At 35.7% G+C, this 27,759-nt stretch overlaps 1 protein-coding gene across 2 annotated transcripts; it reads right to left on the minus strand.

Annotated features, from left to right (window-relative positions):
• On the minus strand, positions 1 to 27,241 carry SCD1 (stomatal cytokinesis defective / SCD1 protein (SCD1)). Of its 2 annotated transcripts, none has more exons than XM_086581432.1 (31): positions 26,896 to 27,241; positions 26,677 to 26,770; positions 26,393 to 26,594; positions 20,726 to 20,867; positions 20,516 to 20,616; positions 19,696 to 19,759; positions 19,372 to 19,485; positions 16,954 to 17,174; positions 15,641 to 15,695; positions 15,437 to 15,520; positions 15,063 to 15,258; positions 14,823 to 14,952; positions 14,580 to 14,640; positions 14,447 to 14,491; positions 13,459 to 13,534; positions 13,105 to 13,178; positions 12,971 to 13,021; positions 12,047 to 12,204; positions 11,280 to 11,327; positions 8,574 to 8,631; positions 8,376 to 8,459; positions 7,631 to 7,892; positions 7,324 to 7,535; positions 6,716 to 6,780; positions 5,680 to 5,803; positions 3,254 to 3,435; positions 3,066 to 3,137; positions 2,817 to 2,977; positions 2,625 to 2,666; positions 1,438 to 1,646; positions 1 to 448 (listed from the first exon to the last, which is right to left on the minus strand). In XM_086581432.1, exons 1-31 carry the CDS (start codon positions 27,067 to 27,069, stop codon positions 353 to 355), a joined length of 3,657 nt encoding a protein of 1,218 aa, XP_086437558.1. In that variant the 5' UTR covers positions 27,070 to 27,241; the 3' UTR covers positions 1 to 352. The 2 variants fall into 2 exon arrangements, with proteins under 2 accessions (XP_086437558.1, XP_086437559.1); XM_086581433.1 differs by having other exon boundaries at positions 7,324 to 7,532; positions 26,896 to 27,203.
• Between the last annotated feature and the right edge of the window lie 518 nt (positions 27,242 to 27,759).

Below are 27,759 nucleotides of genomic sequence, written 5' to 3' on the forward strand. Positions count from 1 at the left end.
TTCTCTCTTCAACAAGAAATATTTACAAACAGGATACAATAATATTGGAGTTGGTTCATTCCAGTGACTAAATACAACATATCACTGTTTCATTTAAGATTATCAGTCATATATAAATTACAACAATCTCAATAGGAGGATCCATAAACTCAGGCTAAGATTTCACCATAAGGATGAGTAAGCTTGCTCCAACAAACAACATACGCGAATCGCAGAAGCATCAACTTGGTGGCTTCACAATGTTTGATAGTGGCATTCCAAAGCCGAAGAAATCCATTACGACCACCAACTGCATATACTTTTTCTTGACTAAGTAGCAACTGCATATCCTTTTTCTCTCAAAGAATAAAAACTAAATGTTGATAGTGGCATCCCACAGCCGAAGAAGTCCATTGCGACCACCACTGCATATCCTTTTCCTCTCAAGGTCTAATGCCACACATCTTACCTGTACCCCATATAATTAAAGATAATAAACAAAGAAATTAAACATTTTAGCCAAATTTAAACAAACTAACACAGCAATACTTTCAGGCAAGGAATACGATTTGAATTAATTAGTTCAGACTCATGCCCATTGTGCTTGCTATTGATAGGATCACTATTCTTTCTTGTTTTCATCCGGTGTCTCGAGGGGTGTGTGTGATGCCTAAGGAGAGTTGGAGACGACCCTTTTTTATCAGTAATATAATTATCTGTAGATTTCCAATCAAAGAATATAATATTGGTGTTTATGTTGCTACAGAAAAAGACAATGTGAGGGAGATCCAAGGACACAATCCCGCCAATTTAAACTAGAAGGAACCCACCCAATTACATATAAATCCATCCCCAGTTGATATGCAACCTTGCCAATTTCACATAATCAGCCTATACCTTAGATAACATAAGACGATCCTGAATACACTAATGTTCTACCACATGCTTGTGTTGAGTCCTTTCGTAAAAAGAGCTTCTGTCTTGGGTGGCTAAGGGAAATCATCCACAAGTGGATGTGGTGGCCGGTGGGTTGTCACAGCTTTATTATCAAACCTAGGGACGGCTTAATCCTAAAGTGGTTTTGATTGTAATACCCTATCGAGGTTTAGTGTCACATGACAATAAGTCGACAAAGATCCCGAAAATATCATAATGTTTCAGAACATGTCAATTAAATTTCACGATTTCTTTATTTGGCTCTAATCTAAGATTGTGTTCAATCTGTGTAACTTATTCCCACACTTATCGCTGGAGACATTTTAGGCGTGGTTAGTTGATTTTACAACTGTTTAGTGGTGAAAAGTTCCCACAAAATAAAATTATGTATGCCTATTTGTGCAGTGACTTTCGCATGGCCAAAATAGTTTTAAATCCATCTAAAAATCGTGAAACAGTATCACACGTTATATAAGTGACTGCATCATAAAATTATATAAGTCAATGTATAAGGATAATTACCACAGCTACTGTTCTTAGTGGAGTTCTGTATAGTTGCCACCCTGCCATCTTTGATCCCGTGCTAGAAAAGCTACCAAGTCTTTCTTGAGGACGATGGAGAAGAGACATCGAATTATCTGCTGCTCCAATGCCTAACCAATGTTCTGTAGCACCGACGGATAAAATAGGTGAAGAATGAATCGTTACATTCTTCACACACCGTATTCCACCTGCATATATACAATGATCAGCTAATACAAATAAAATTCCTCTTAATTTCAGTAGAATGACTTGAGATTCTCTAGCCTATGGCCTCTCACCCTACTGCCATTGTAGGCCCAAGTCCAAAGGCGTTATAACAAAAGCCCCTCTAAAGAGTGGAGAATTTTATTCAAAACTCCTACAATTCTTAAGAGTGTAGTAACTTCTTTTAGAAAAGCTTGCTGACCGGGGATAGGTTTTTACAATGACATAATCACATAGAGCTAAGAGTGTTCCATCACGGGGATTGAAACACCTAGTTAAATATATAAAACACCCTTCAAGTACTAGTTAGATAGAAGTAAGCAACACTATTTGTCAAACCACTCATATAACTTATCATAGTACAAAACAGATCAGTTAAATGGATCAGAACTATAAAACCAAAACAGGGATACACTCTCCCACCACCCTCCTTACTTCTCTCTACATATGAGTTTGCTAAGGAAGAAAAGTAACTGCAAGGGGTTCAAGAGTAAATTAGCTGACAACGATCACTACTGAATTTTGTAGATATTTAAGTTATATAACTGCCCATGTTACGTTGTTTGCTAAGGTGGTTAGTTGCAGACACCATCTGTACATTTTTGACATGAACAGTAGGAAGATTTGTTTCCTTAAAATTTGTATCAGGTAGAAATGTAGTCAAGGATATCATGTGGAATATCCCCTTCCCTATTTAAACAGAACCTTTTTTTCTACAGTCATCGGATGAGCTATATAGGTCGATGTAAAACAGCTACTTCACACAATGACGCTATCAAATCGTTACTTCTCTTTCCTTCTCCATCATTAACAACTTTAACTTTTTATCACGTTATATACTCACTTCGTAAAACTGTAATGAAAAACAATGTGTTGGTGAATTGCTAAATTCTTTCTATACTTGGGTTCAAAATACTAAAACTATTGCGTGATGGTTGTAATAGCCAGTGTAAGCCTTTTACCTTCTTCATTTTCCCAAAATCGAAGCAATCCATCAGTTGACCCTGACCAGAGCAAACATGAATATTCAGATTACTGCGATTAAAATTCTCATAAGCTAATAAATATTACTATGTAAGAGAAGCAACACAAGATTTATGTTCAGAGGAAAAGACATGAAAGAATCACTTCAAGTTGAATATAGGGTGTCCAACCAGTAATTACTCCTTTATCTGATGACGAGTACTCAACACATAGGATAGGACCCGCATGACATGCTAAAACAGCATCACATGTTCCGCGAGAGACAGACCACATTCTGGCTGTCCAGTCATCACTACCAGTAACTATAGTGTCTCCAATCATCCTTATTGACCTGCATGACAGTCAACTATTATGCTAATTTCTGACCCTTAATTCATTGAAAACATAAACGCAGATCAAACTTTAGTTTGTCGGATTACCTGATCCATTTTGTGTGTCCTAAGAGTTTGTGCATCTGTTTACCAGCACGGATATCCCATATGTTAGCAACCCTGAAAGTACAATCATTTGTCAATTTGCTAAAAGGTTCTCTCTGAATATTGAAGAGATTGTAATAAAACCGCATATACAGGAGTAATTTCAAAAGGCCTTTCTGAATTTTACATACGCATCTCTACCAGCAGCAGCCAATATGCCTGTCGAGTCATCATATTCCATACAAAGGACAGCACTCGAGCAACGTCCAACAGTTGCCACACAGGTATCTGTTCTGACATCCCACATTTTTACACATCCATCATGTGACGACGTAAGGACGCGCTCCCCAGAAAGCATTCTCACACAGCTAACCTGAAAAGCATATTGCAGGCCATTAGCTCAAGCAAAAAAGAATCTATTTCAGATTTCCTTTTCTGCACAAAACAATATACAGTTCCAAAGTAGTTCAACTACAAAACAACACTAACAGAACCCAACCGAGCAAAAAAGGGACTTCTTGTTTTCATTTCTTTGATGCCACAAGGTGTGTCCTTGAGGGTATGCAGGAAAGGTTTCCTAGGCCAAATTTGAGTCCACATTGGTTTGTTCCTTCCAAAGAGTTGGGGTTTTTAAGTGACTGGTTGCACTATACTTAGAGCATTGAGGTGTTTTGATTAAAGATTCCACACCATATCTGGCATGTTGTAGATCTAATATTTGTGCATCCTCCGCATTAGTTTGTAAATGGCTCGACACCATTTTTTAGCGTCCGCTTACTATAATCCAGCTGTTGGCACCCTTGGAAGGCTAAACATATAAGAAAATAATCAAGTAGAAATAGTGAAAATTAGCTTAAAAATTCGCTTAAGCTTATCGAATGGATAGGATATATTCCATTTCAAGAATAGGTACTATATTATTCAATAAAAAAAATGAAGCAATAATGTTGAACTTCTTGGGATTTGTATTCAAAATTTGATATTGAAAAATCACATAGGATATCCTTTTACACCACTAGTTTGGAGTTCTTTATTACAATTTGCATATACCATCACATTGAATTTAGTATGTTAAGAGATATGTAACAGTCCGTGCCTGTATGTCACATTAAAGTTTAATTCCTTAAATCTCCATAATACGAAATATGAAACTATCGGGAAAAGAAACATAAGGAAAAAAGGTTCAGAAAGTACCATGAAAAAAAATGATTTTGTCCACATGGAATTAAAATATTAAATATGTAAACCCAAAATATGATATATGTGCCAAATAATATTTTCCATAATTAATATACATAACAAAATATGTGTCAAATACTCAAATATATTAGTCTCCAGATCAAATTATGAAAGAGTTTAGAGGATGTTTCTTTGATTCTTTCGTAGCTAGATGGGATGGTCTTATGTTCTTAGATATGGGTGAGGGTGCATGTCTTGGGGTTTTTTTTTCTCATGATTGGTTCATCTCTTGTAAATATTTATATTTCGTTTTTCTCTTGTAATGTAGGCCTTCTAAGCCTATTTTTCCTTTATTAAGGAAATTTCACTTTACCGAGCAAAAAAAAATAAATCATGAAATATGTAACAAAAACAATGTCAGAACATTGTACGAAATTTCGTGCAAGACAAATATATCGGTCTTTCCATTTTCCAAAATTATGGGTAAATATCATGTGTACCTGGTCGGTAAGTTAAGGTTTGGAAGTATTGAAATCCTCGGAAAATGATAAATATCGCAATATATCTGAATATATCGCTGGTAAAGGGAGGTCACAGTAAGTATATAAAAATTTCTAATGAATAATTGATAAACTAACATAACTTTTTGAAAATTGGAGTTATTTGGTCGGAAACTGACCGGATGCAGGTACAATGATAACAGTGTTCTATATATCCATTTGGGCAAGACGAGAGTTTCTAAACAGAAAAAGGAAAAATTTCTTGGGCTTGGCCGCTTGGGCCAAGACTTGGCTATATCTTCACAAACCATTAGATACCATTAGTTGTGTACTTATCTTTGATTGCCACTCGTAGACAATAAACAAGTGTTGTAATGAAATGAGTTAGGTTTCTTCAAAACAAAAGCAAGGCAACCACGTCTCCTACCCATAATCAAATCCTAACCATTCCTTTCTATTTTCACCATTTTAAGTTTCAACTGTCGGAAGAAGATCTAGATGAATTCGTTTTCATCTTTGCAATTTCTTCATTTCAACCGGGAAATTTTTATTCTCAATATAAATAAATTCCAAATTAAATCTGTATTTGTGCTTCTATTTTTTTGGTATTTCCTATCTTTCTGTTATATTTGTGAATCTCCAATACGATCTCTGGTGATTTCAAAGTTTCCAGTTTCAAGTTCCTGCAGCAAGTTCTGTTTTTTAGTATGATATATTTGATTTTCGCGAGAATATTGAAATGAGTGTTATAAATCATGATATATTATCGGTGAAGTGAGTTACCCTTACCATGGCACATTTCACAAGTAATCGGTATAGGATTGCTTGAAAACCGAAAGATTTTGGAAAAAAATATCACAAAATTCCACAGGCATTTTGTACAATGGTTCAGAAAGTATCAAAAAAAGAATTATATAACATCGTAAATTAGTAAAAACCTGTGCATCATGGCCCTTCAATTCCTCTAGAAGTTGAGAAGTTTGCTTATCCCAAACTAAAACAGATTGGTCGTCTGATCCAGATACTACTTTTCCTCGGTCAGAGTTAATTGCACGTACAGTCCTGAGTAGAAGAAAACAATTAAATTAAAATTGTGATAAACATATACTTGATTGCAACTGCAACATAGATAAAGCTCTGGAGAGGAAGTTTATAAATATCAAAAAATGGAATGCTAAACTACTTCAGAAAATGAATGAGAATCATATGCAATATCACTAGAACCACACAGAAGTTCTTCACCATACTAATGTTCTGTGGTGAAGACGCGTGATCACATTATAATAAAATCTGGTCAATGAAAACCTCAACTAAAGGTCCTTAAATAGTTGACAAGGTTGGCTTTGACAAAGAAGACAGCTAATTTTTATTTTTTCCCTCTTTTTTTATCTTTCTATTTTCTATGTAAATAGGAGCTCTGGTGTTTTCCTCTAGCATATATGTGTGTGTGTGTGTGTGTGTGTGTGTGTGTGTGTGTGTGTGTGTGCATACCCAAGCATTAAATGAATGACTAAGGAGGATTTAAGACTTCCAATATTTTATCATGGATATGTTTGTTTTGACATCAAATGGTGCGTACTTATTGAGGAAAAACATCAAATGTGAAGAGAAATTTGTTACTAGTATACCACAAGGCGGTGTCGACCGACCATTAGTTGCATACAAAACTTATTTGGATTTGGAGAAGAAGTAAAATGTAAAGAGCATTTCTTTTTGGAGAAGAATTAAAATTTTGAAGAGATTGATTAAGCACTTAAGCAAGATGTATGTAAAACTGAAAAGAATATAAAAATTGGAAGAGGAGATTGAGCTGTAATTTGAGAGAGACAGACGTTTTTTTTTATATATAAAAGAGCAGACAGGTATGAAGACATGAAACAGGACAATGTTTATTTCCCTCTCCCTACGGTTGGTCAGATATCAATCAAATATTTTACCGATCAAAAAGAACAATACAAGAAAGTTAAGTTGTACCCAGTATGCCCTCGCAGAGTTGCCCTAAGTTCAGAACCACGGAGAGTAGGATCCCAAATCTTGACCTGCATGTTTGGGAAGAAACGACAGTTAGTTTAGATAATAAAAGTTTGCCCACGAAAAGCTACTTTCTTTCTACGAGGAATAAACCAGTAACTTTTACTTGAGATGAAGATCAATTACCAAAAAATATTATGATCAATTATAAAGATTTACCAAAAAGAAAACAGCGGTCTCCTGCAGATATCATCAATATAATATTATTGAATTTATTTTCTACACTGAATTTATTTTCTTAGTATAACCTACAATCTAATCATATTGCAGATTTATGTAATATAAGGATCCTGGTGGTGTTATGCTTGCTAGTAGAAACACAATTCCCAACTTTTTGGCATGCTTATGTTCTCTACTTTAGTATGCCAAACACCCTGCTCCAAAATTAGAGGTCTACCATTCACTGCCAAGTTACATTGGAAGAACACTTGCAAAAGCACTGGAGCAATCAAATATCCATGTTTTCTTTTTATTTTTTTGAATAAGTAATCAAATATCAAGGTTTCAACCAATACTATAACCAGAAAATGGAAGCATTTTCACTAGTTTACCATGCAATCTGTGCTTCCACTTATAAAGAAGCCTGCATCTTCACGGTCACCCACCAGGTCCCACACCTCTCTCTTTGTCACACAGTGAAGAGAAGTGATAGCACCGGTATGGCCCCTGAGTACACGCACACTTGATTGAAGTTTCTTTTGAGCTGCTGTAGGCAAATCTGGCTTATGGGGAGAAGCAGTACCTTTGCTGTTTTCATTTGCTGCTAAAGACAGACAATAACACATGACAAATTATAGGGCCTTCAACAAATTTCAAGTAAAGCTCACGACTACCAGCACCAATAAAAACAAGAGATACCTAAAGTGCCATTTTCGGAGGTCCACCTACGAACACGACTGAAGGAGTTTGCTCTTGATGCTGTATCTCTGCTAAACATGCTTTGGACCCAGCTCCGCCCAATGCCAGAAGCCTCAGCAGGTTGTTGATCCTCATCTGCTGCATCCAGTGAGCGTGGAGACGGTAATCCATAGGATGATGCAGACTGTATCTTCACAGATGAAATTCCCCAGTAACCAATTCGTAATTGTTGTATATGCGATAAAAACCCACGAAGTTTAATCTGAAAGAAATTAGAGGTTTATCAGATTTAGAGAAGAAGACAAAACAAACTATTGGGGGAGAATGTAGAAGAAAATAATGAATAAGACTCAAAAATTTCAAACACTAAGACTGACAGCAAACTAAGGCTTTAGATGGAATTGAATAAATGAAGATACTCTTTTAGAGCTCCCATACGTACATGCAAATGAGACGTGGAAAAAAAACTTTGAAACAAAAAGAAACCTATTAGACTTTGTAGTCATAATCTCAGAAATAACTGAAAATCCAGTATGAATTCACAAAAAGTAACAGTAGATACACTGGGTCTGAGCGACATTGGTTCACTAAATTGATAGGCAGTTTGAAAATGCTTGATTCATTTTGTTTCTTAAAACAACTTTGCTTATAGATGAGAACAAGTTGCGGATAGTACACCAGGAAAAGATTTCAATAAAAAACGGAATGAAGAAGAACTCTGTCAACGATAACAAAAAAACCTTACAAATTGTTTGTACCCAATGTTGTTTTTCTTGGCAATGGTCTCAATCATGTACCATGCATCAGTATCTGGAAGACCTAAACCAGCCTTCATAACACATCAGACAATTTAGTATTAGTGTATTACAAAGGTTGATGTTCAAGCAAATGTCTATAAGGATTAGCATCATGGGAGCTATTTCAAAGAGTATAAAAAGTTTACCATATGTGATGCCATTATAATCAGCTGTGCTGTCACGATGGTGACGTAATTGGCTGACCTGATATGATGGAAACCATCTCCAACATAAGTATGATAATATACCATGGAACTACTTCAACAAGAAAAATAACAACATGGTAATGCAAATCAATTAAAAGGAATCTGAGGCTACAAACCAAGTGTTTATGAACTTGGTTTGTCATTATCCTTTATTCCTTTACGGATATTGTTTTCACACTTTATAAAATTTAGATTTTGAACTTAACACAGATAGTTTTCTTTATACTTCGTCCAATTTGGAATTTGAATTTAACACATGCAAATCTAGCAAAATCACTATGAATTGGATATCCATTTGCAGCCCTAAAAAAGACAGTCCACAGATTTTTCCCTTGTTCAAATTGCACTCTTGTTTTGTGATCCTTTAAAGTAGAGTGAAAACGTTATATCCCTGGGAATTACTTAGTAAAACCACAAACTTTATAAGAAATCAGAGACCGCTATCTTCCACCTTAACATCATTTTACTTGTGCATAATATGTTTTTGAATTCGATTGGGGTTTCTGCATTCCTATGATGCGCGGATACGAGTACAGGTACTGATATAGCGACACCGATACGGGGTACGATATGGTTTTTTGGAAATATTAGGATACAGGTACGGCCTATGGGTATGGCTAATTAATATGAATATTTTAAAATATGTGTATTCTGAAAATTATGTTAGTAGTTATTTGAGTAAAGTTAGTCAAGAACATATGAAAAGCTATTATAACATATATCAAAGTCAATACAGCTTGAAGCCTCAAGAACAATTTACATTTCAATGGAGTAGAACTATCGGATCAGGTCTATTTCAAGGATTCCAGTAACCTAGAATTATCTAGTACCCGATGGTTTTTTTTTGGAAAACAAGATTTTATATTAATAGTAATGAAGATGCATTTCACACTACTAGAAATACATATTAATGCTACCCCTCAATCACGTCCCATCTAAAAATGAGGTCATCCAATTTCAAACCTCTAACACTAGGTAAGAAAGACACCCATGCCCACATAAGAGTTTTACATTTGACTATAAGCCATCCCTAGACTCATGGGTATGGCTAATTATGGACCATGTATATGAAAATTTTCTAAAACTATAAACCTTGTGATATTAAGAGAATGCATGAAATAATCCCATATAATTTGTATTTTCCATGAATAAGTTATTTCCTCCTCTTTAGTACACACATGACACACTGTAAAGGATTTTGCCTTAAGATTATCAAGAACAAAGAATGAGACTTTGGTTGGAACTCTATTATTCCAAACTTTGCTAACTGGAAAATTAAGGGCTCCCAACATTTCCTCGATCGGCTCATATCAAAACGGTTGAACCTTCCCCGACCAATCATGATCTTCATTAACCCTTTGAAAGCCTCAACAAATTCCTTCTAAATTTCAATCCCATTTATCCCATATAACGTTTCAATTGTTACTAGAAATGACATACAAATCTTTGAAACGTTCTTTTAGAACATTTCGAGCACCACTTATCATCCTTAACATAATTCTTTCTCCGTTTCCAAGCTTGAAACTTAACTATTTTGTGATTCATGATTCCTTTCCAAAGACAGCATCCATGTGATTGGCTGACTTTTTTCGTGAACCATCCCGTTCGGACAACTCCATATTTATCCCCTCGATCACATCTTTCCACAAGCCCTCTTCTTCACTACCAAAACGCCAAATCCACTTAGAAAGCAAAGAGGCATTCACATCTCGAATCGTCTAAAACCAAGTCCATCATCTTTGTTTTGGAAGGCATAATTTCCCAAGATATCAAATTATAACGTTTTTAGAAAGTCTCTCATCATTTTCTCTCAAGTATCAGCCACCGATCTTTGGAATAATGAGTAAAGAAAGAAAGTCATACTAGCAAGTGTGGACTTGATAAGGATAATCCACATTTTTGAGTATCCATCATCATTCCACATTTCCACTTTCCACATGATGAACACGACTGACAACTGACAAGGTCAATCATGAATTAATGCATGGAGACTCAAAAGGATTTTTATTTTTATTTTTTTGAAGAGGTAAACGATCAATATATATATATAAACTATATAAAAGATAATTACAATATAGGATGAGATATCCTGCTAAGAACCGTAAAATAAAAGACAACAACAAGGAAACGCATAAATACAACATTGATTAGACATCTCGGATGATATCCTCCCAAGGAAAAGCAAATGACCCGAATGGTATCTCCTTGAACTCCTTCCACCGCAAGGAAAAGCAATCCTTTTGATGTGAAGAATCAAAAGGAACTTTGAGAATGAAAAGAGATAAAACAAAGGATGGAGATTCTTTTTTTTCGTTAATCCAGAGGATGAAGATTTAATTAGTGTAACAAGTTGTCTAGGAATATGTGTATGCCAGAAAACTTTGAAATTGTTAAGCTGCTATAAACTCATAATGCATCTTTTACTCTAGGAAAAGGTTTCAAGGTTTTTTCTCTTCCGGATTTCCCACAGAACATACAAACACATTACTATTACAATAAAACTCTATATGACCTTAGGACATCCTAGAAAGGTTGTCAACCCCTAGGGACACTTATCATGTGTTTAACAACGCCAAACAAGGTGAGGATAATCAAATATTCTAAGTTGGTGTGCTTGTTAAGCTCAAAATGAAGTTAAGCACATACTTGCTTGAGGGCTGCTCCATTAAATACTCAAAGTAACCTTCCCAAAATCTGCAAAAAGAACATACATAATAAGAAGAAACACAGCAGTATACTACGTAGTGGCACAGAAAAGTCAGCGAAAACACCAAATAACCAGATGGACAATCAAGTAAAAATCTCTCTTGCACTGCAACATTCTATGTCGTATTTTGCATACATCCTTTATCAGAAGTTAGTCGCACTATAAGATGGTAGTGACCTTTTTAAATTCATATGTAAGTCTCGTGTCACAGGGGGACATATTTCATCAGTGTGCATTATGACATAACTCACATAAAAATATTCTTAAACTATTTTATTGAAACCATATTTTCCTACAGCTTAATAACATTATGATATTTTATGAACATACTTGTTTTACTGTTACAAATAAGAATGTATTAACTACACAATGAATGAGAGAGTTGCAGCACATTGGCTTCGCGCCATATTTGTATATCTCAATAAGTAAAAAAAAAAATTAATGACTGTCACGTGGCTGGCAAGTGTGGTTAGACCTGCATCACGCTTTCATATAATCATATGTATACTTGTTCACAAAAATAGTTTTGTAGAAAGGATATGATTTTATGGCACAGATAAACTACACTATACTTGCATTATCACTAACAAAAGGCAGATGAAGGAAATTTCTAGTCTCTTTCGCAATTGGAAAGCCACACTGTATCATAAAGGTATACCAACAGCAAACTCAAATGAAATCCTAGAAGAAAACAATGCGTGCATACCGTAGTTCCTCCCAAATGGACAGAGAGAGGAGATGTCGCTGAACATAGTCGGGAACATTATTAGAATCTTTCTTGTGCATTTCAGCTGATACTTCAAGTGCATCTCTTATAGTTGAGATGTCATTGCGTGAAGTGGCACGACTAATCGCTGTTTTGAGCTGAAAGATTACAGGAACTCAAGTCAGGCAAACTGCATTGATCAGAAACGTAAGGAGAACCATAGCTGGCAATAATGATGAAATTGAAGCTTTATCACACTTCACAAACGCAGACAGCAAGAATGCTTTAGTATGATTTGCTACTTGTCAGGCAAATAGGTTGTCAGAGTTCTTTATTGTTATGTTAGCCATTTCCCTAGTTATTTTATGTAAGGCATTCCCTCAATTACCAAATATTCACTCAACCGGAAATAATTTATTCATAGAACAAGAAGGAAAACAGCAAACCTATTGTGAATGTAACTAAGTTACATTGACACGGATATGTGTGTCCTTATCCAACAAAGATACAAAGTGCCTGACACTGAGAAATATCAAAAATTGAGGTATATCACAAATAATGTGTCCGATACATTGACACGGACACGTGGATACGCATCCGACACAGATATTTTTTGAAATATGACGTGTCATTTAACATAGGAGTGTAACAATTTCACTAACTAATACTTCAAGTAGAACAAAAACAGGAAAACAACAAACCTATTGCGAATGTAACAATTTCACTAGCTAATATTTCAACTAGAACAAAAACAGGGAAACAACAAACCTGTTGCGAATGTAACAATTTCACTAGCTAATACTTCAATTAAAACAAAAACAGGAAAATACTTCAGATTACTTGTTAACGTTAACACTAAGCAAACAACAGATAACACTTTCCTATTCTAGCACAAGACAATCTTCAACAAGCACATCAACTTACCAATTCTTTCACCGCAATGAACTGCTCCTCAGTCAACTGACAGAGCCAACCCTGCAGATATAAATCAAGTAAATAATTTAAGTCCACCTGAGCATCATACAAGTACACATTTTAAGGTTTTGAGAGTCGCATACCGTATGAATGTGTTCCCTTATGCACTCAACAAAACCACTACCTCCAATCCCTTCAGCATCAGACTCAATAAGAGCTGCAAAAAATATATGACTGTTAAATGATGCCGGCCCAAGTTAGAAGGCAAGTATGGGTTAGGGGTTTCACAAGAGGATGAAAAAGAAAGTCATGGGTTCAGCTAAGAACAAATTCCATGGCACCAGAATTATAAGAAGGCATGATTTGAGAAATTTTTTAATACATGAACAGGATACACTCAACTACCCAATTTCTGTTTCAAGTAAATGCTATTGACACACAGTGCAGAAAGGTTCACGGGAGAAATTGGTAGAAAATAAGTACCCGTAAAAGCATACCAAGGATTGTTCCATATTCGAATGATGACAGAGGATCATCAGTTGCTCCTAGCTTCAATAGACGCAGCCATAAACCCTGTTGATTAGAGCAACCAGCTCAGAATTAAAACATAAATAAAGTAACTGATAATAATAATGATAATAAAAGTTTTACAACAACAACAACAACACGCAGTGAGGTAGCTAATGGAGCCACAGAGGCTTAGCTCTCGATTATTTATTAAAGCATCTACGAGTCGATTACTTTAGTCAACATTGTTCATTAATAACAATGATGATGAGTTTGACAAAAGCACGGCGGCTTCTTGTTCAGATGAGAATGATGCTAAGATACTTTAGACTCAGGCATATAGTTTAAATATGTATGATAAATTGATACGTGGAGATATTTTGGAGTTTGATTGTTATGCTATTAGTTTAAGCATGCATATTTCTATATTGTGCCACTAAACACAGTGTGGCTTGTATACAATTCTTGACGTCATGTGATTTGCACTTGTATGTTGTTATTTTAACTTTGTCATGTTGTTCTTCATTCTACAGTGGTTAATTCTGAAGTAAATAAACCAAACAAAACAGAATGTTGGTTCGATACTATGGTTACCTTCCCATATTCTTTCTTCTTCTTTTTACTTTTCCTTTTCTTATTTTTTTAAAATTTCCATTGTCTACCAAAAGACTGGAAAAAGCACCAATTGTTAGAATATATCATTATATTCTACAGAATTTTGTAGAATATAAAGATATATTCTAACAACAATCTCCACCAAATTTGGAATTTTCAAAAGGGAAATTTTCTCTAAAAAAAATACGATAATAAATGCACAAATAATCTTGCAATCCAAGTAATGAAGATACCAACAGCAAAAACTACAACAAAAAATTTGGTTTATTCAACTCTTTGTGAGTACTGATTTAGTGCAACTCAAGTCCAGGAACACCTCAAAAGTCAAAATGTAAAGAGTGATATAGAGTAGAAGATTGTTACCTGCAGTTTCACTTTTATATCCAAAACCATACGCTCTCTTTCTGCCTGTAAACCAAACAATTGTAGTTACATTGAAGAAATCCCAAATGCAGAGGATAAATGGTGCAACATGGTAAAGGCAAAGTGAACTTACAGCCCTTTCCCTTGGACTATGACTTTCTGCTTTTGAATCCTTACCCATAGACACAGGTGAGCTGGAAAAACAGAAGAAAGATGCAGTTAACATATATAGAACTTGTCAGCCTACTAAATGAGGTGGTCTTATGGTCCCTGCGTATGTGTGCTGAACAAGCACATACTGTAGCTAGGCATGCAAGTCTCATACCATCAAAACAATAAGGCATCAAAAAATAGCTTAATTTTTCATTTACTATACCTAGGAGTATGTTTCCCTTGATGATCCAGAGCTCCACTTGCTGCAAGAAGAATTGACTTCCTCTTTTCTTCCTGCTCTTCTGTTCTAATGTTATATGGAAATCTATCATAACAGTATTTTGCACCTGATCCTGATAGATAACAAAAGAATTTTCATAGAATTATTTAGCATAAGCTTGACTCCAACGAACACAAACATGTGAAACTCAAAATCCTAATTAAAATTAAATTACAATGCCACCTGAAATTCCAACACCGGGATCAGATATGGTTATGATCTCAGGATCTTCTGAAAGCGAGGGAATAATCGACATTGGATTTTGACCTCTTCCAATCGTATCTTGTAACTTATCAAGAAGATTATTAGCCTTTTCATCGGAACCAATACCTCTCTCCAGATAATCAATGAAACCCTGAGAGTCTAAAAACTGCACAATCTGTTTGCAAATAACATGCATACTTAGTTGATGAAAACATAGAGATCAGGAGATCAAATTAAAAACAGATTACATCAATACAAACAATAAAAGTTACATCTAAAAGAAGACATGATTATAACACAATTATAACTTTCATAGTTGGCCAAAAAGTATATAGATCAGTAGCAAACACTACCATGGCCTCTGGCGGTTGGCTAGTTGATCGAGAACGTTTCTTTAAGAACGCCTGAGTGTTGAAGACGTGACTAGCAGTATTTTCCTATAAACAAATTAAAAAACAAAGACAAGAAAAACAAAACAAAAAGCAAAATCATCAAGTAACTGAAATGAGATGAGAGTTGAAGCAGCTAGCCTTATGCAAAGAAAGTCAAAACCTTACTATAAAATTACGGTAGCCACTCAAAATCGATGCAAAGAATTTTAGGAATATCAACCTGCGAATATAAACAACCTAAGTTTTAAGAGAAGGAATATTTAACAATGTTAGCAATTAAATATAATTTTTGCATGTTGAAGTTTCTCTGACAGTGACATGCAAAATCTACCGGACTGTAAGGGACTAATACCTGTAAAAAAAATGTTTCCTAACGTAGTGACAATTCTTAGGATTTTATCAACATTGCAATTTGTGTTAAACCGCAAATTGGAGCATCTTTAGAGATGGGCACACAAAAATTCAATTATTTGACACACACACACACACAGTCATGCATGCTGTCCACCAGCTTGAGATTTGTTCAGAGCAAAGGTCTTTTCAAAAATCATTCTATCCAAGGTCACAGACAGATAGCATATACAGCTTGGAAATTTTGGGTGTTCTTCAGACAAAATTTAACAAATTTAAAAAATGCTGTATACACCTGTCCCTAACCATACTATACTCTGCAATCACACCAACCATATTCTAGAGCAAATAAAAACTCCAAAACCTAAACCAAAACCATCCTTATTACAGTGGAAGAGACCACTTCCTTTTAACGTGGTCTATTTTGTTGGATGGTGGCTGTCCAAAGAAACTTACTCAGCTGAGATGTAGAGGTATCTGAATACCAAATAGATATTTCATGAGCAAATACAGAACAGAATTTACACCATCTGTTTCTAACAGTCCTATTTCAATGGATTACGTGACAGGTGCTTACATTACTTTTTGGCAGGCCTACTTCAATCTAACATTTCTTCAGGCATGCCAATAGCACATGCTCCTCTCAAGAAAAATAGGATTTTTGAGCATATAAGGGGGCAATCTTTTTTTGGATAAAAATAATGGTTTGTTCAGAATTAAAGAATCCAGGAGGGGAGTCTATAGGCATCTGCATGGAAAATTCAACCCAACTAGGTTGGCACCCCTTATCCCACTCATCATTACCACGCCACCTCTTGCTTCTTTAAGAGGTAAAGGGTACCAACCTAGCTCAGAAGTCTTAATTTGCATGTTTAGATAGATCCCTGAGACTGCGTCTTACATATTGGATCTTAATGAACTTTTCTTAATTATCCAAAATTGAAGGAAAACGTATGAATTGCAATAGAGAATTTAACTCATTTTTCATTCTCAAGATCTAAAACTACATCAAGAAGTATGTGAGTATGACAGAAATCTATGTGCATTAAGTTCAATTATAACTAATCTAATAACTCCAGGCAAACAATGTACAACTCCCAGACATTTCATTAAGCTTCCAAAATCACCTAAGTTGAAGATCGTGCTCCTCTCCCCAAGGCTTGGTGCCAACTTTAGGATACTGATCAGACGAACTATCAAAATGAAACTTCATCTGATCTATCCCAACAACTTTTGGATACAGTAACTTCATAATATCTTCACGCAAATAACCTAATTCTGGCTCTGGTATAGGAGGTAGTTCTTCTGATGTGGTAATACGATTGTACTCAAGGTCCACAACAACTACCTACGGCATAGAAACAAAAGTTAACAATGGAAATGAGAATGTAAAAAATACAAAAGCAAGTTTCATTCTAGTATTCCACATCCACTAGGAACTTAACAAAGATAAAATGCTGGACTTGATAGAATATCAAAACCATCCAACAGCTAGTCCTTATCACGGCTAACAATACTTGGTCTACTTTATGGAACTGTGCTGTATAAAGAATGTTGAAAGGTAAATAGTTGGTTATTTTACTTGCAAGATGTTACGTGATTTCAGTAATACGTGATAATGTGTAACTGTCTGAGTGGCTTGAGGTCTATGTAATACAGGACTGTGACAACTTTATATAAGTTCCCAGAGGATGGACTGAACAGTGACTTTATTACAAGTGTTGTGTGGCAAAGGAATAGCTTTCTTTTTTATTTTCTTTTTTCAATGTTGAGATATAGGTTATGTTACATTTTGAATGTGTTGGGTTAGTCCCACATAGGTTAGAAGAGGAGTGTTTAAGTGTTCCTCCTTTGTATTCTTTATCTGAGTTAATAAACTTTTCCCCTTTCTAGAATTTAATTCTGTATAAAAAATCATCTAGGAATTGGTTTCACTAAAATGAAACTCGCGCCCTTAATAATTATAAATGGAAGCGCATAAGAAAGATGGTTCTGTTTCAAAATTTTTTTTTTTTATCGGTAAAATGAAATGCTTTATTACAAAAAAAAAGAGCGAACAGAAAGATAGAACAACTTCACTGAGAAACTGCTATTCTTACTAGGGTAACATATCATCAAGTCAAGGTATAATTGGTTCAAGTTTACACTGTCAAGTCTATCCAAAAGGCCAGATGAATGCTGAGATTCCAAGAAATGCTACCATTGGATCTAACCATGCAGTAACTAACTGTACATCGCTTGAGCTCAGACATGTTGAATAAAGTTACAAAATCTACCCGAAGAACTTTATCCAAGTGTCTTCTCGAAAAGAATACGTCAATACAGCCACCCACTCCAAGTTTATACCTAATGCCTCTCGCCCTCTCTTGTACCACATACCAATAATTAGTACGAACAGGATCACTCTCCCAACCAAGGTGATCCACAACAAAACGCAAGACAAATACTTCCCCCCCACAACTCTATCTCTCTCACAGCAAAATCACAATGCTCCGAAGTTCCAAACGTCCGACCTTCTTTTGGCAAGCATACTAAATCCAATTAGCAAGGTGGTTGCTATGGTGCTCTTCTGTGCCATCCCATAGAAATCTCTAATGATTTTTTTTTTTTTTTTTTGGTTCGGTAAAGGTGTATATATTAAAATTAAAATAAAAAAGGATGAGATATCCTTATGCATACAAACAAGAACAGTGAAAAGAACCAAAGGGGAAAGAAACCAGAGAAAAGAAACAAAACGAAAAACCTCTATGGGAGTCCTCATAGCATAATGGACTCCCATCTACAGACAACTAACTCTCAAAAGGTATCGTCCGGAACTCATCATAAATGCACAGCCAGAAGCAAAGTAGCCCTTGATGGTCAACACCACCTTCTCCCTAGGCAAAGACACCCCCTCAAAAATGCGGTTATTCCTCTTCCTCTCTAATGATTGGTTCAATCCTATGAGCCACGCTCATGGACGCAGAGAAAAGAGACTTGAAATAAACAAGAAGATTAAGACTGTTGGAATACAGATGAAGAATTCTGTTCTTCTCTTCTTTTCTTTGCAATTTTCTATCAGGCAGATTGATGAGTTTGTTGACAAAAGTATATCAAGCTATAAGTGTAATCAGGTTACCTCAATCACAATTCCTTATGTAAGATTGTATTCAGACCCATACCAGCGAGTAGCAAATTGAGTAACTTCGAAAGACACATCTCAGTGTCTCTCATTCTTTTCTCCTCTATTATCTTCTCACTTCTTAGGTAGGGGTATATAGAGGGAACAGTCTGTGGTAATATATAACGTGATAGGGGGTATGCACACACAATCAATACCTATCACCATAAACCATATGATAGGGAAAGGGAGAGAGAATCTGAAACAGAGTACAATACAGAAGAATAGTAAATTTAAACAATCTCAAGCACAGTTAGTCATGGACTACAAGCTTAAAAAAAAACTCTATGGAGCTCCAAGACGAAAGCAAACAAAACACAGTGTAATCAAGTTTGCAAATTTAATGAAACTACAATATAAGGTATTAGAAAAACAAGAAGCTTACACCATCCATAGTCAGACCGGATGTGTCAACACCTGAATGAAGGCCCATCATGTAAGGTGTAGGAGCATCGATATAGTCAACTCCACTGAAGAATAGCAATGGAATGTAGACATGCTTCGGGACAAAAACACACAAAAATCAGAAGTACTTCACTGTAAAAACAAATAAAGAAATGAACTGGATAAATGAGTGAAGAACTAAGCCAAAGGTATCATGAAATACATCATGACGAGGTATTGGTTACCCATATAACACGCTTATAAACAGTAAATGATGTCAATACAACCAAAGACTGAGAACGATGAGGTCAACATCAAAGCTCACCTGCCACCTGAATGGATATATTAAATGGCAAATGGCCTCTGATACAAGAGTCAATAGCGAATACCTGCCAAACACAATAAACAAACACATCCTTGAAAAATAATCACATACCTAATGCAAGAAAAAAAAAGAGCAGAGAAAAGTTTTATAAATGCTAATGGATAAAAAGTTTGGAGATAAAAGAGGATACGGCCTTAGTTAGTTTCAGCCTGGTGATATATATATATACACATTGATATACATAAACAGTGTCTTGCATAATAGAAACTTCCTAAAGTTCCTAAAACATTCAGGGCTAACTGGGCCTGCAGCCCAATCCTTTAATCCCTTCGGGGGATGTCCTTTTACAACTCCAACAAGCAGCTAATTTACAAGAACACTCCAAGAGGATGCAATCATTGACTTGATCATTCATAAATGGGATTACTCATACAGCATTCACACACAGAACCAGTATCCAAAATTGATTTAGTGTTTCTCTGACAATTTCAAATTTTGATCGAGGACTTGTGTAAACATGACTGACACGGTCAATTTATATGAGATTACTTGACGTATACAAAAATTAAAGCAAAAAATAAATAAATAAACAAAAAAACAATAAGACAAAAAAGACAAAACAAAAAACAGTCATCAGAGCTACATCACATTGCCGGATTAGAAACCTTTTCCCAGGAAATATTTCTGATTTACATGCTATCAAGGTGATGGCTCCAACCATGTAAAGCCGTTAATTCCTCAAAAACATGAAAAACATAAAGAGATTCGAACTAAACTCTATCAGCAAAAAGACTAGATATGTAACAAGTCAGTGACTTACTTATTTGACCGGATCAGAACCCGTCTTTCAAGTAACACAGCAGTAAAAAGTTTAATTAGGTTGTCGACATCCAAACACTGCACCAATGGCTCAAAGGATATCTGCATTTTCGAGAAACAAATAAGGGTTAACGAATAACAGAATACACTTTCCATTTAGTCAAAGAAATTAGTCAGATGAGAAAAAGAGAAGGGCACAAGGATATCATACATCAACATGAGGGAACCCTTCCTTAGGTGGAGCCTCGACAGAAAGTAGGGAGTTCTCAATAGCAAAAAGTACCCGATCCTTCCCTGGAATAGGCAGTGGCACGCTTGACACCATGTAAGCTATAACATCCCATAATGGCTTGCTGAAATTGTTATAAAGGATATGTTTAAGCAAGAGAAAGTGGAATAAGGAACATTCTCAATATCAACTAAAATTGCAGAAAACAGAAATTGGAAACATATATAGAATTTTAGAAGATAAAAAAAGATGTCTTTTATTCCATGATTTCTTATTAGCTATGTAACATGGGCACGCCATATTTCAAAAATAATCCGTGTCGGATACATATCCACGTGTCCGTGTCAGACACATATTGTACGTAATATACCTCAATTTTTTATATTTCACCATGTCAAATACTTTGTATTTGTGTTAGATACTGATGTAGATTAAACTAGCGAAGCTTCATTTTATCAAATCTACTCTTGAATTAAACAAAACAACTAAAACTAAAACAAATCTTTATTTCTCTCTGAAATATTCTCAATAACACAACTCTCCCTGAACCCTAATTACAAGCCCGTTATTCATACTAATTCTAAAAACTATAAACCAATAGTAACACGACACGTGTCAACAACTAAAATAGAATAAACTAGTGGGCTCACAACCCATGGGCTTTGACCATACTGATGTCCGCATCACTCTCCCCATGTTGAAGAAGCTTGTCCACAAGCTTGTTGACATAAAAACCCACCAATATGCAAAAGCTCTTCAAACTTATATACATCACCCTCCCGAGGTTATGAGGAATTCGACCTCGAATCTTGCCCAAATATCGGCTCAAACAAATAACATGATACCACAATGCTACTAGTACTCCTTTCTTGAAACACAACGAATACTGGAAGTCACGAAATATGCGTTGAAGTGTTTTGTGGCTGCGAGCAAAAATCTTCTCAAAATTGGTTAGAAAATGATCAATATAACCACCACGTTGTTCTTGCTGAGTTGGATGAACAAGACCTTCATAGATCTGATCAACAGGACGTCGTTGTTGCAATGGAAGGTGATGAACCTGCTGATTTCGTTTGTTATCACGCTCAAAACATGACACAACGTGATCAAAAGGTTCACGAACTAATGGAGGAACCTCGACTGGATGGTCATGCTGGAGCCATTGTTCAACTCGTTTCTGGCCTGCTGTTGCAGCTGTATCAGTAAGATCTGGGTGAGGAGTCGAGTGACCAGACCGAACATCAAAAGGACACAGTGGTTGGTACTAGTCTGCAACCTGTTCTAGCAAGACAGTATATGTGGGTGTTGGAATTATCAGAAGTCTGGCGGCCGGTGCGAGTAGTGACCAAAGTAGGAGGTGAGTAATCAGTAGTCACAATAGGCGCCCACCACTTCAAAACCACTAGGGCGCTGGAGCGATCGAAGACGAAACCTCTTCTTTGTGGACGGAAATGATTGAGGTGCATATCCCAGATTCGGGTTTGGCGCATAAGGAGAAACATAATGATATTGACTAGGGTTCCAAGATTGATAATAAGGAAAAAAAACCCTGATACATCATATGCTGCTGCTGATAGAGATCTGGATAATAGCCAAATGGCATAGAAACTGGCGGTGTTTGAAAACTCTGAGAAGGCACCATTAATGGTGGAACCTGTGACAGCTGCTGAAAAGGTAAACTAACTTCTGGAGAAACCCTAGAATTTTGTTGGTGGGCGGCTAGAAGTGCATTCAAGGTTTCTTGCATAGCTTCAAACTTGGCATTCAAACCCTGATAATTTTTTTCTAGGTGTTCCATCTCTAGTTTCTTGATATACGACATAAAAATTAAAACTTTGATCTTGAAAGAAGACAAAGACAGAAAAATAATTTTTGGGTGAACAGTAACGCGATGATTCGTGTTCCCGATGAATAGTGTTTCGTGAACAATACCGACGAAAAATTAAAACAAATAAGAAAAAGAAAAATTGGATTTTACTCAGAAACGATTTGTGCTATGATACCAAATGATGTAGATTAAATTGGCGGAAGTTTCAATTTATCAAATCTACTCTTGAATTAAACAAAACAACTAAAACTAAAACAAATCTTTATTTCTCTCTGAAATATTATCAATAACACAACTCTTCCTGAACCCTAATTACAAGCCCGTTATTTATACTAATCCTAAAAACTATAAACCAATAGTAACACGACATGTGTCAACAACTAAAATAGAATAAACTAGTGGGCTCACAACCCATGGGCTTTGACCATACTAATGTCCGCATCAGATATAGACACACCTATCCGTGTCATCCGTGTCAATGTAACTTAGCCTATTAGTGAGCACTGATAGCTTTTTCATCAACATTTGTATAAGGGTGTTGAGGATATATTTATGTAATATACGGCCTCTCCACTTATCACCAATTGGTTTTAAATTGGATGCCCATCTTCAATAAAAGGCTTATTTTCGTATCTTGCAAAGCGTAGACAAAAAAATGAAATATATTGAACTGACAATCCCTAGAACGCCTTTTTTCCTTATGTCTCTGTATGTGGCCATGTGGGTACTGTGACAGGAAAACATAAAACCGGTCTGTAGTAAATATTGAGAGTACTATGAGATGTTAGTTAATGTTTTATGAAGATAACGCCATATTTTTTATACCAGTTGCATCCTAATCACTTATCTTTACATTTTTCTCTTCCCCTGTAACTCTTATTGGTATTAGACTTCCGAGCTGCCTCAACCTCCATCTGCAACCAAACTGATTTTTCCTCTCTTCCACCACAGCCCTTGGAGGTCCCATTTATTGCAACGGCACCACAAAGGGTGCCTCCCAGTGCAACTGCACCTCACTTGGTGCCCTTTGTAGCACAATTTGGGTGTGCATTTCGGAGCCCAACACAGTTGCACAGTGTCGTACATGGGAGATGCCAAAGAATATGACTAACGATCAACAATTATGTTAATAAATTATAATATACCATTTGTATATAACTATATCAGTATACAAGTTAGTTCTATAAAGTGAATTTCACTTGGAGTAACCGTCTTATGTTTTGTGGTTGGACATATTAGCAAAATAGAGATCAGCACAAGTTATGGTCCTAGATGACCAACGATCATCAGATAGACATAGGTTATTAGCTTTGAGTTATGATTTATGCATGAATACTTACTCTGCGAATGAAACTTAAACCAAATTTTATTATTAATATTTGATAAAGCCTTATCCTTTTGCATCCCAAAGACCTCTTTTTTGACTTAAAAAATGTTTCTAATTTCTCAAACATCCATTAACATATCAAATAGGAAGAGAGGTGGTAGTTCGCTTTCTTTAGGTCTTGCTCTCAGAACAGGGACTGCATTAGATCTGTGTATGGACTCTCCATATTTTTTTTTTAAATCTGTGTCAGACACTATGGGACACATATTGTATGTGATATACCTCAAATTTTTATATTTCGTCGTGTCAGACATTTCGAATCCGTTGGATACGGACACACCTATCCTTGTCAATGTAACTTTAGCATTAGATAAATATATAGTTATTTTGATTATTTATCATTATTTGATTCAATTGCATGGAAAAACAGAGCATATTTACAAGACCACCAAATAATCCCATTGGCAAAATTCAATTTATATGGTCAGCAAACACATAAATCAACTTATCAAGAACCAATCAACAGTCCTTGATATGTTGATTTTGGGAACTTCTATGTCATGTCAGACAGGAAGAATCAGCCGGTTAGGGATTTTATTGTTATGATAGATACCATTGATCTCAGACAAATTTTCAATGACTGGGAAATTGATGATTTGGCTACCTTGATGGCGAGATTAGAGTCTCCGCTTAATATCACTCTCGAAGATGATCAATAGGTTTGGGCCAATGATGCCAAAGGTATTTACTGTTAGATCTTGGTATTCAACTCTCCTTGTTGCCTCACCTAACCAACCTCATATCCTATCACACCTTGTCATCTTTGGAGTTTCATTTGGAGAGCTAAAATTCCGTCTCGGGTTTCTTTCTTCACTTGGTGTTTAGTTTTTGGTAGAATTTTAACCATTGACAATCTTCGGAAAAAGAAAATGATTATTGTTAATTTCTGCCCTTTTTGCTATGATTCAGGAGATTCCGTTGCTCACACTATTATCCTTTGCCCTTTTTCTTATGTCATTTGGAACTATTTTCTTCAATCTGGTTCAATCTCTTGGGTGTGTCCTCGGTCTGCTTGTGATCTTTTGATGATGTGGTCTAGTCTATGGTCCCCCACCCGCACTAAGAGGAAGTTGTGGAGTATCATTCCCTTTGCGATACTATGGGGTTTATGGATGGAAAGAAACCGGAGACATTTCGAGGATAGAAGCCTTGACGTTGCACATTTGATTATTCACATCAAAAGATTGTTTTTCCTTTGGTGTAAGCGGTGGAAGGAGTTCAAGGAGATACCATTCGGGTCCTTTGCATTTTCTTGGGAGGATATCATTCGAGATGTTTAATCATTGTTGTATTTCTACTTTTCCTTGTTGTCTTTTGCTTTTCGGCTCTTGGTAGGATATCTCATCCAATATTGTAATTATCGCTTATATATATATATATATATATATATATATATAGTTTACCTCTTCAAAAAAAAGAACCAATCAAAGGTATTAAAAGATTTAGAAAAACGTATTGAGGCTTAAGCCTCAAGGCATGCGCCTTAAGACCCTGAGGCTTGACCTTACAAATATATGTAGGTATATTGCGGGGCTACGACCTCAATGGTGTGAGGAGTGTGCTTTAAGGCTTAAGCCTTGACCCTTGGGGCTTCGTGAGGCTCAGCCTCATTGGAAGTCGGGTTTTACCCCAGCCGAACCATTTTTATTTTAAATTTTTTTGACTTTGTTTACCATTTTTTCCACTGTTTCGACAACTTAACCACTGATACGTTATTTAAAGACTAAAATGTCCCTATTAGGTTATGTTCCTTTTGAGTTTATGATGGTAGTGATGCTGGCGAAGATGATCTTTGTAGAGGAATATGTTGATGACATTCTTGCAGATGAATGAAAAGAATGGAGGCGTTGGAACCTTGAAACTATGAGTATTGAGTCTATTACTTTAAGTCTTTATGTCTATGATTATGTGTCTGTGTGTGAGTCAGTGTGCGTCTACTGTCTAGTGACTTGGAACAATGTCTATGTTTGAGACTTGATTGACTAGTTAAGTACCTAACTATTTGCATTTTGGAATTATGCTATATTACGATGCCATATTGCTATTTGCCTATCTATTTACACTTATTTTAAGGTTTCCATACATAGAGCGTGACGTGTCGCAAGAAGGTAAAACGTTAAGTCCTTACACCTCACTACATTTTTTTTATCCTATAGTAATTTCATAAATATGGCATACTGTTTCTCGCTTTTACCAAATTTACAGGTATACTTAATAATTCTTACAGTTTCTTTTTCTTTTTTTTTTTTTTTTTTTCTGATTGAGGCTTAAGCTTCAAGCCTCACAGAGGCAGTTAGCCTCAAGGCTCTGATGTATATTTCAAAACGCTGGGTATTAGCATTCACTAGCACATTGCTCTATTGCTATCCGGAATATCATTAAAAGCACTCAAGTTATTAAATCCATTCTAAATAACATGTATTGAAACACATACCTACTTCCAGTAGGAGAAAAACAAAGAGAGAATAACTCCTCTAGCGCATCACGAAGAACACCGAAACTAGGAGAGTGCGAAACAAGACAGATGCATTTATCAGCAAATGAATTAGCTGGCATTCTATAAGCTTCAGCAATATCCTCACTAACAGGATCCCGAAAAGCAATGCAACTAACATATATCTTCGATCCATCACCCTCTACAACAAAAGCAAAAAACACACATCAACAAAACTACGAACCTAAAACGAAAACAAATAATATCAATAAAAAAGTAGTTACCAGTCAAAACAATGGGATAGCTCCTTGGATACGTGGAAACATCATTAAAATCATACCCAGACGAAAAGAATTGCACCCCAGCTGGTAGAACACACTGCATTAGTAAAACACAACCACTCATTATTTAATCCTTGAACACATTAATACTACATTGAAGATTGTCTAACAAATATTTGAAGAAATGCAGCAAAGAAACAAATGTTTGAAGAATGTACTTACAGTAAAGAGTTGAGGAGGAGGAGGAGGGTAAAGTGTGTGAGTTGAAGGAGGGTATTGATCAAGTAATGAAGGTAAGTACATAAAACCCATTCCATGAAATCCTTTGTTACCATCTAATGTACTTATTTCTGCTCCTATTCCACATACTACAAAGTACTCAAATATTCTTGACATTTTTTTTTTTTTTATTTAATTTGATCTAATTTTATTCTTTAGATCTTTATTTTGTTAAATGGGTTTTTGTTTCGACATTTTTTTTTTTTTGGTCTTCAGGTGTAAAAAATGGTTTTGTTGAAGAGGAGAGAGAGAGAGAGATGGGATCGAGGTTGGCAAAATGTTAGATCTCGTCTCCCCCGGTTCGTCACTTGGTCTCTTATTAATGGGCCGGATTCGATTTTTATGCATGCCGGGTAACAATAGTGGGCTCCAAAATGGGCACATCCAATCCAATCCAACTCCCAGCCCACATTGCCTCCGTACAAAGTGTGTAGAGTCACCGAAGGCTTTAGGAACAAAATATATGTTTTTTTGGATTTGTCAAGTACACTAGTATACTGCATGCAGTGGGGGCGTGAGCGGAGCATAGCATTTAGTTAAAAATAAATTATATTCTTTAATTGAATTAATTATAAAAATGTCACTCGTTAAATTAATTATTATTTAATTATAAATTTTTTCTAAAAAAAAATTAATCATCACAGTTGGACTAAAATTAAAAGATTTTGAAAAAAATTCAAAATTTTCAGATAAAAAATTAGGCAAACCATGTACCCAAGTTCAGTTAAAAAATTGAAATACTGTGTTCTAAAAAGATTGAAATACTATGTTCTATTAAAATTAGCCCAACCATGTAATCCTATTACT

Source organism: Coptis chinensis, chromosome 8 (genome assembly GCF_015680905.1).
Source record: "Coptis chinensis isolate HL-2020 chromosome 8, ASM1568090v1, whole genome shotgun sequence".
In the NCBI taxonomy this organism is placed as follows: Eukaryota; Viridiplantae; Streptophyta; class Magnoliopsida; order Ranunculales; family Ranunculaceae; genus Coptis; species Coptis chinensis.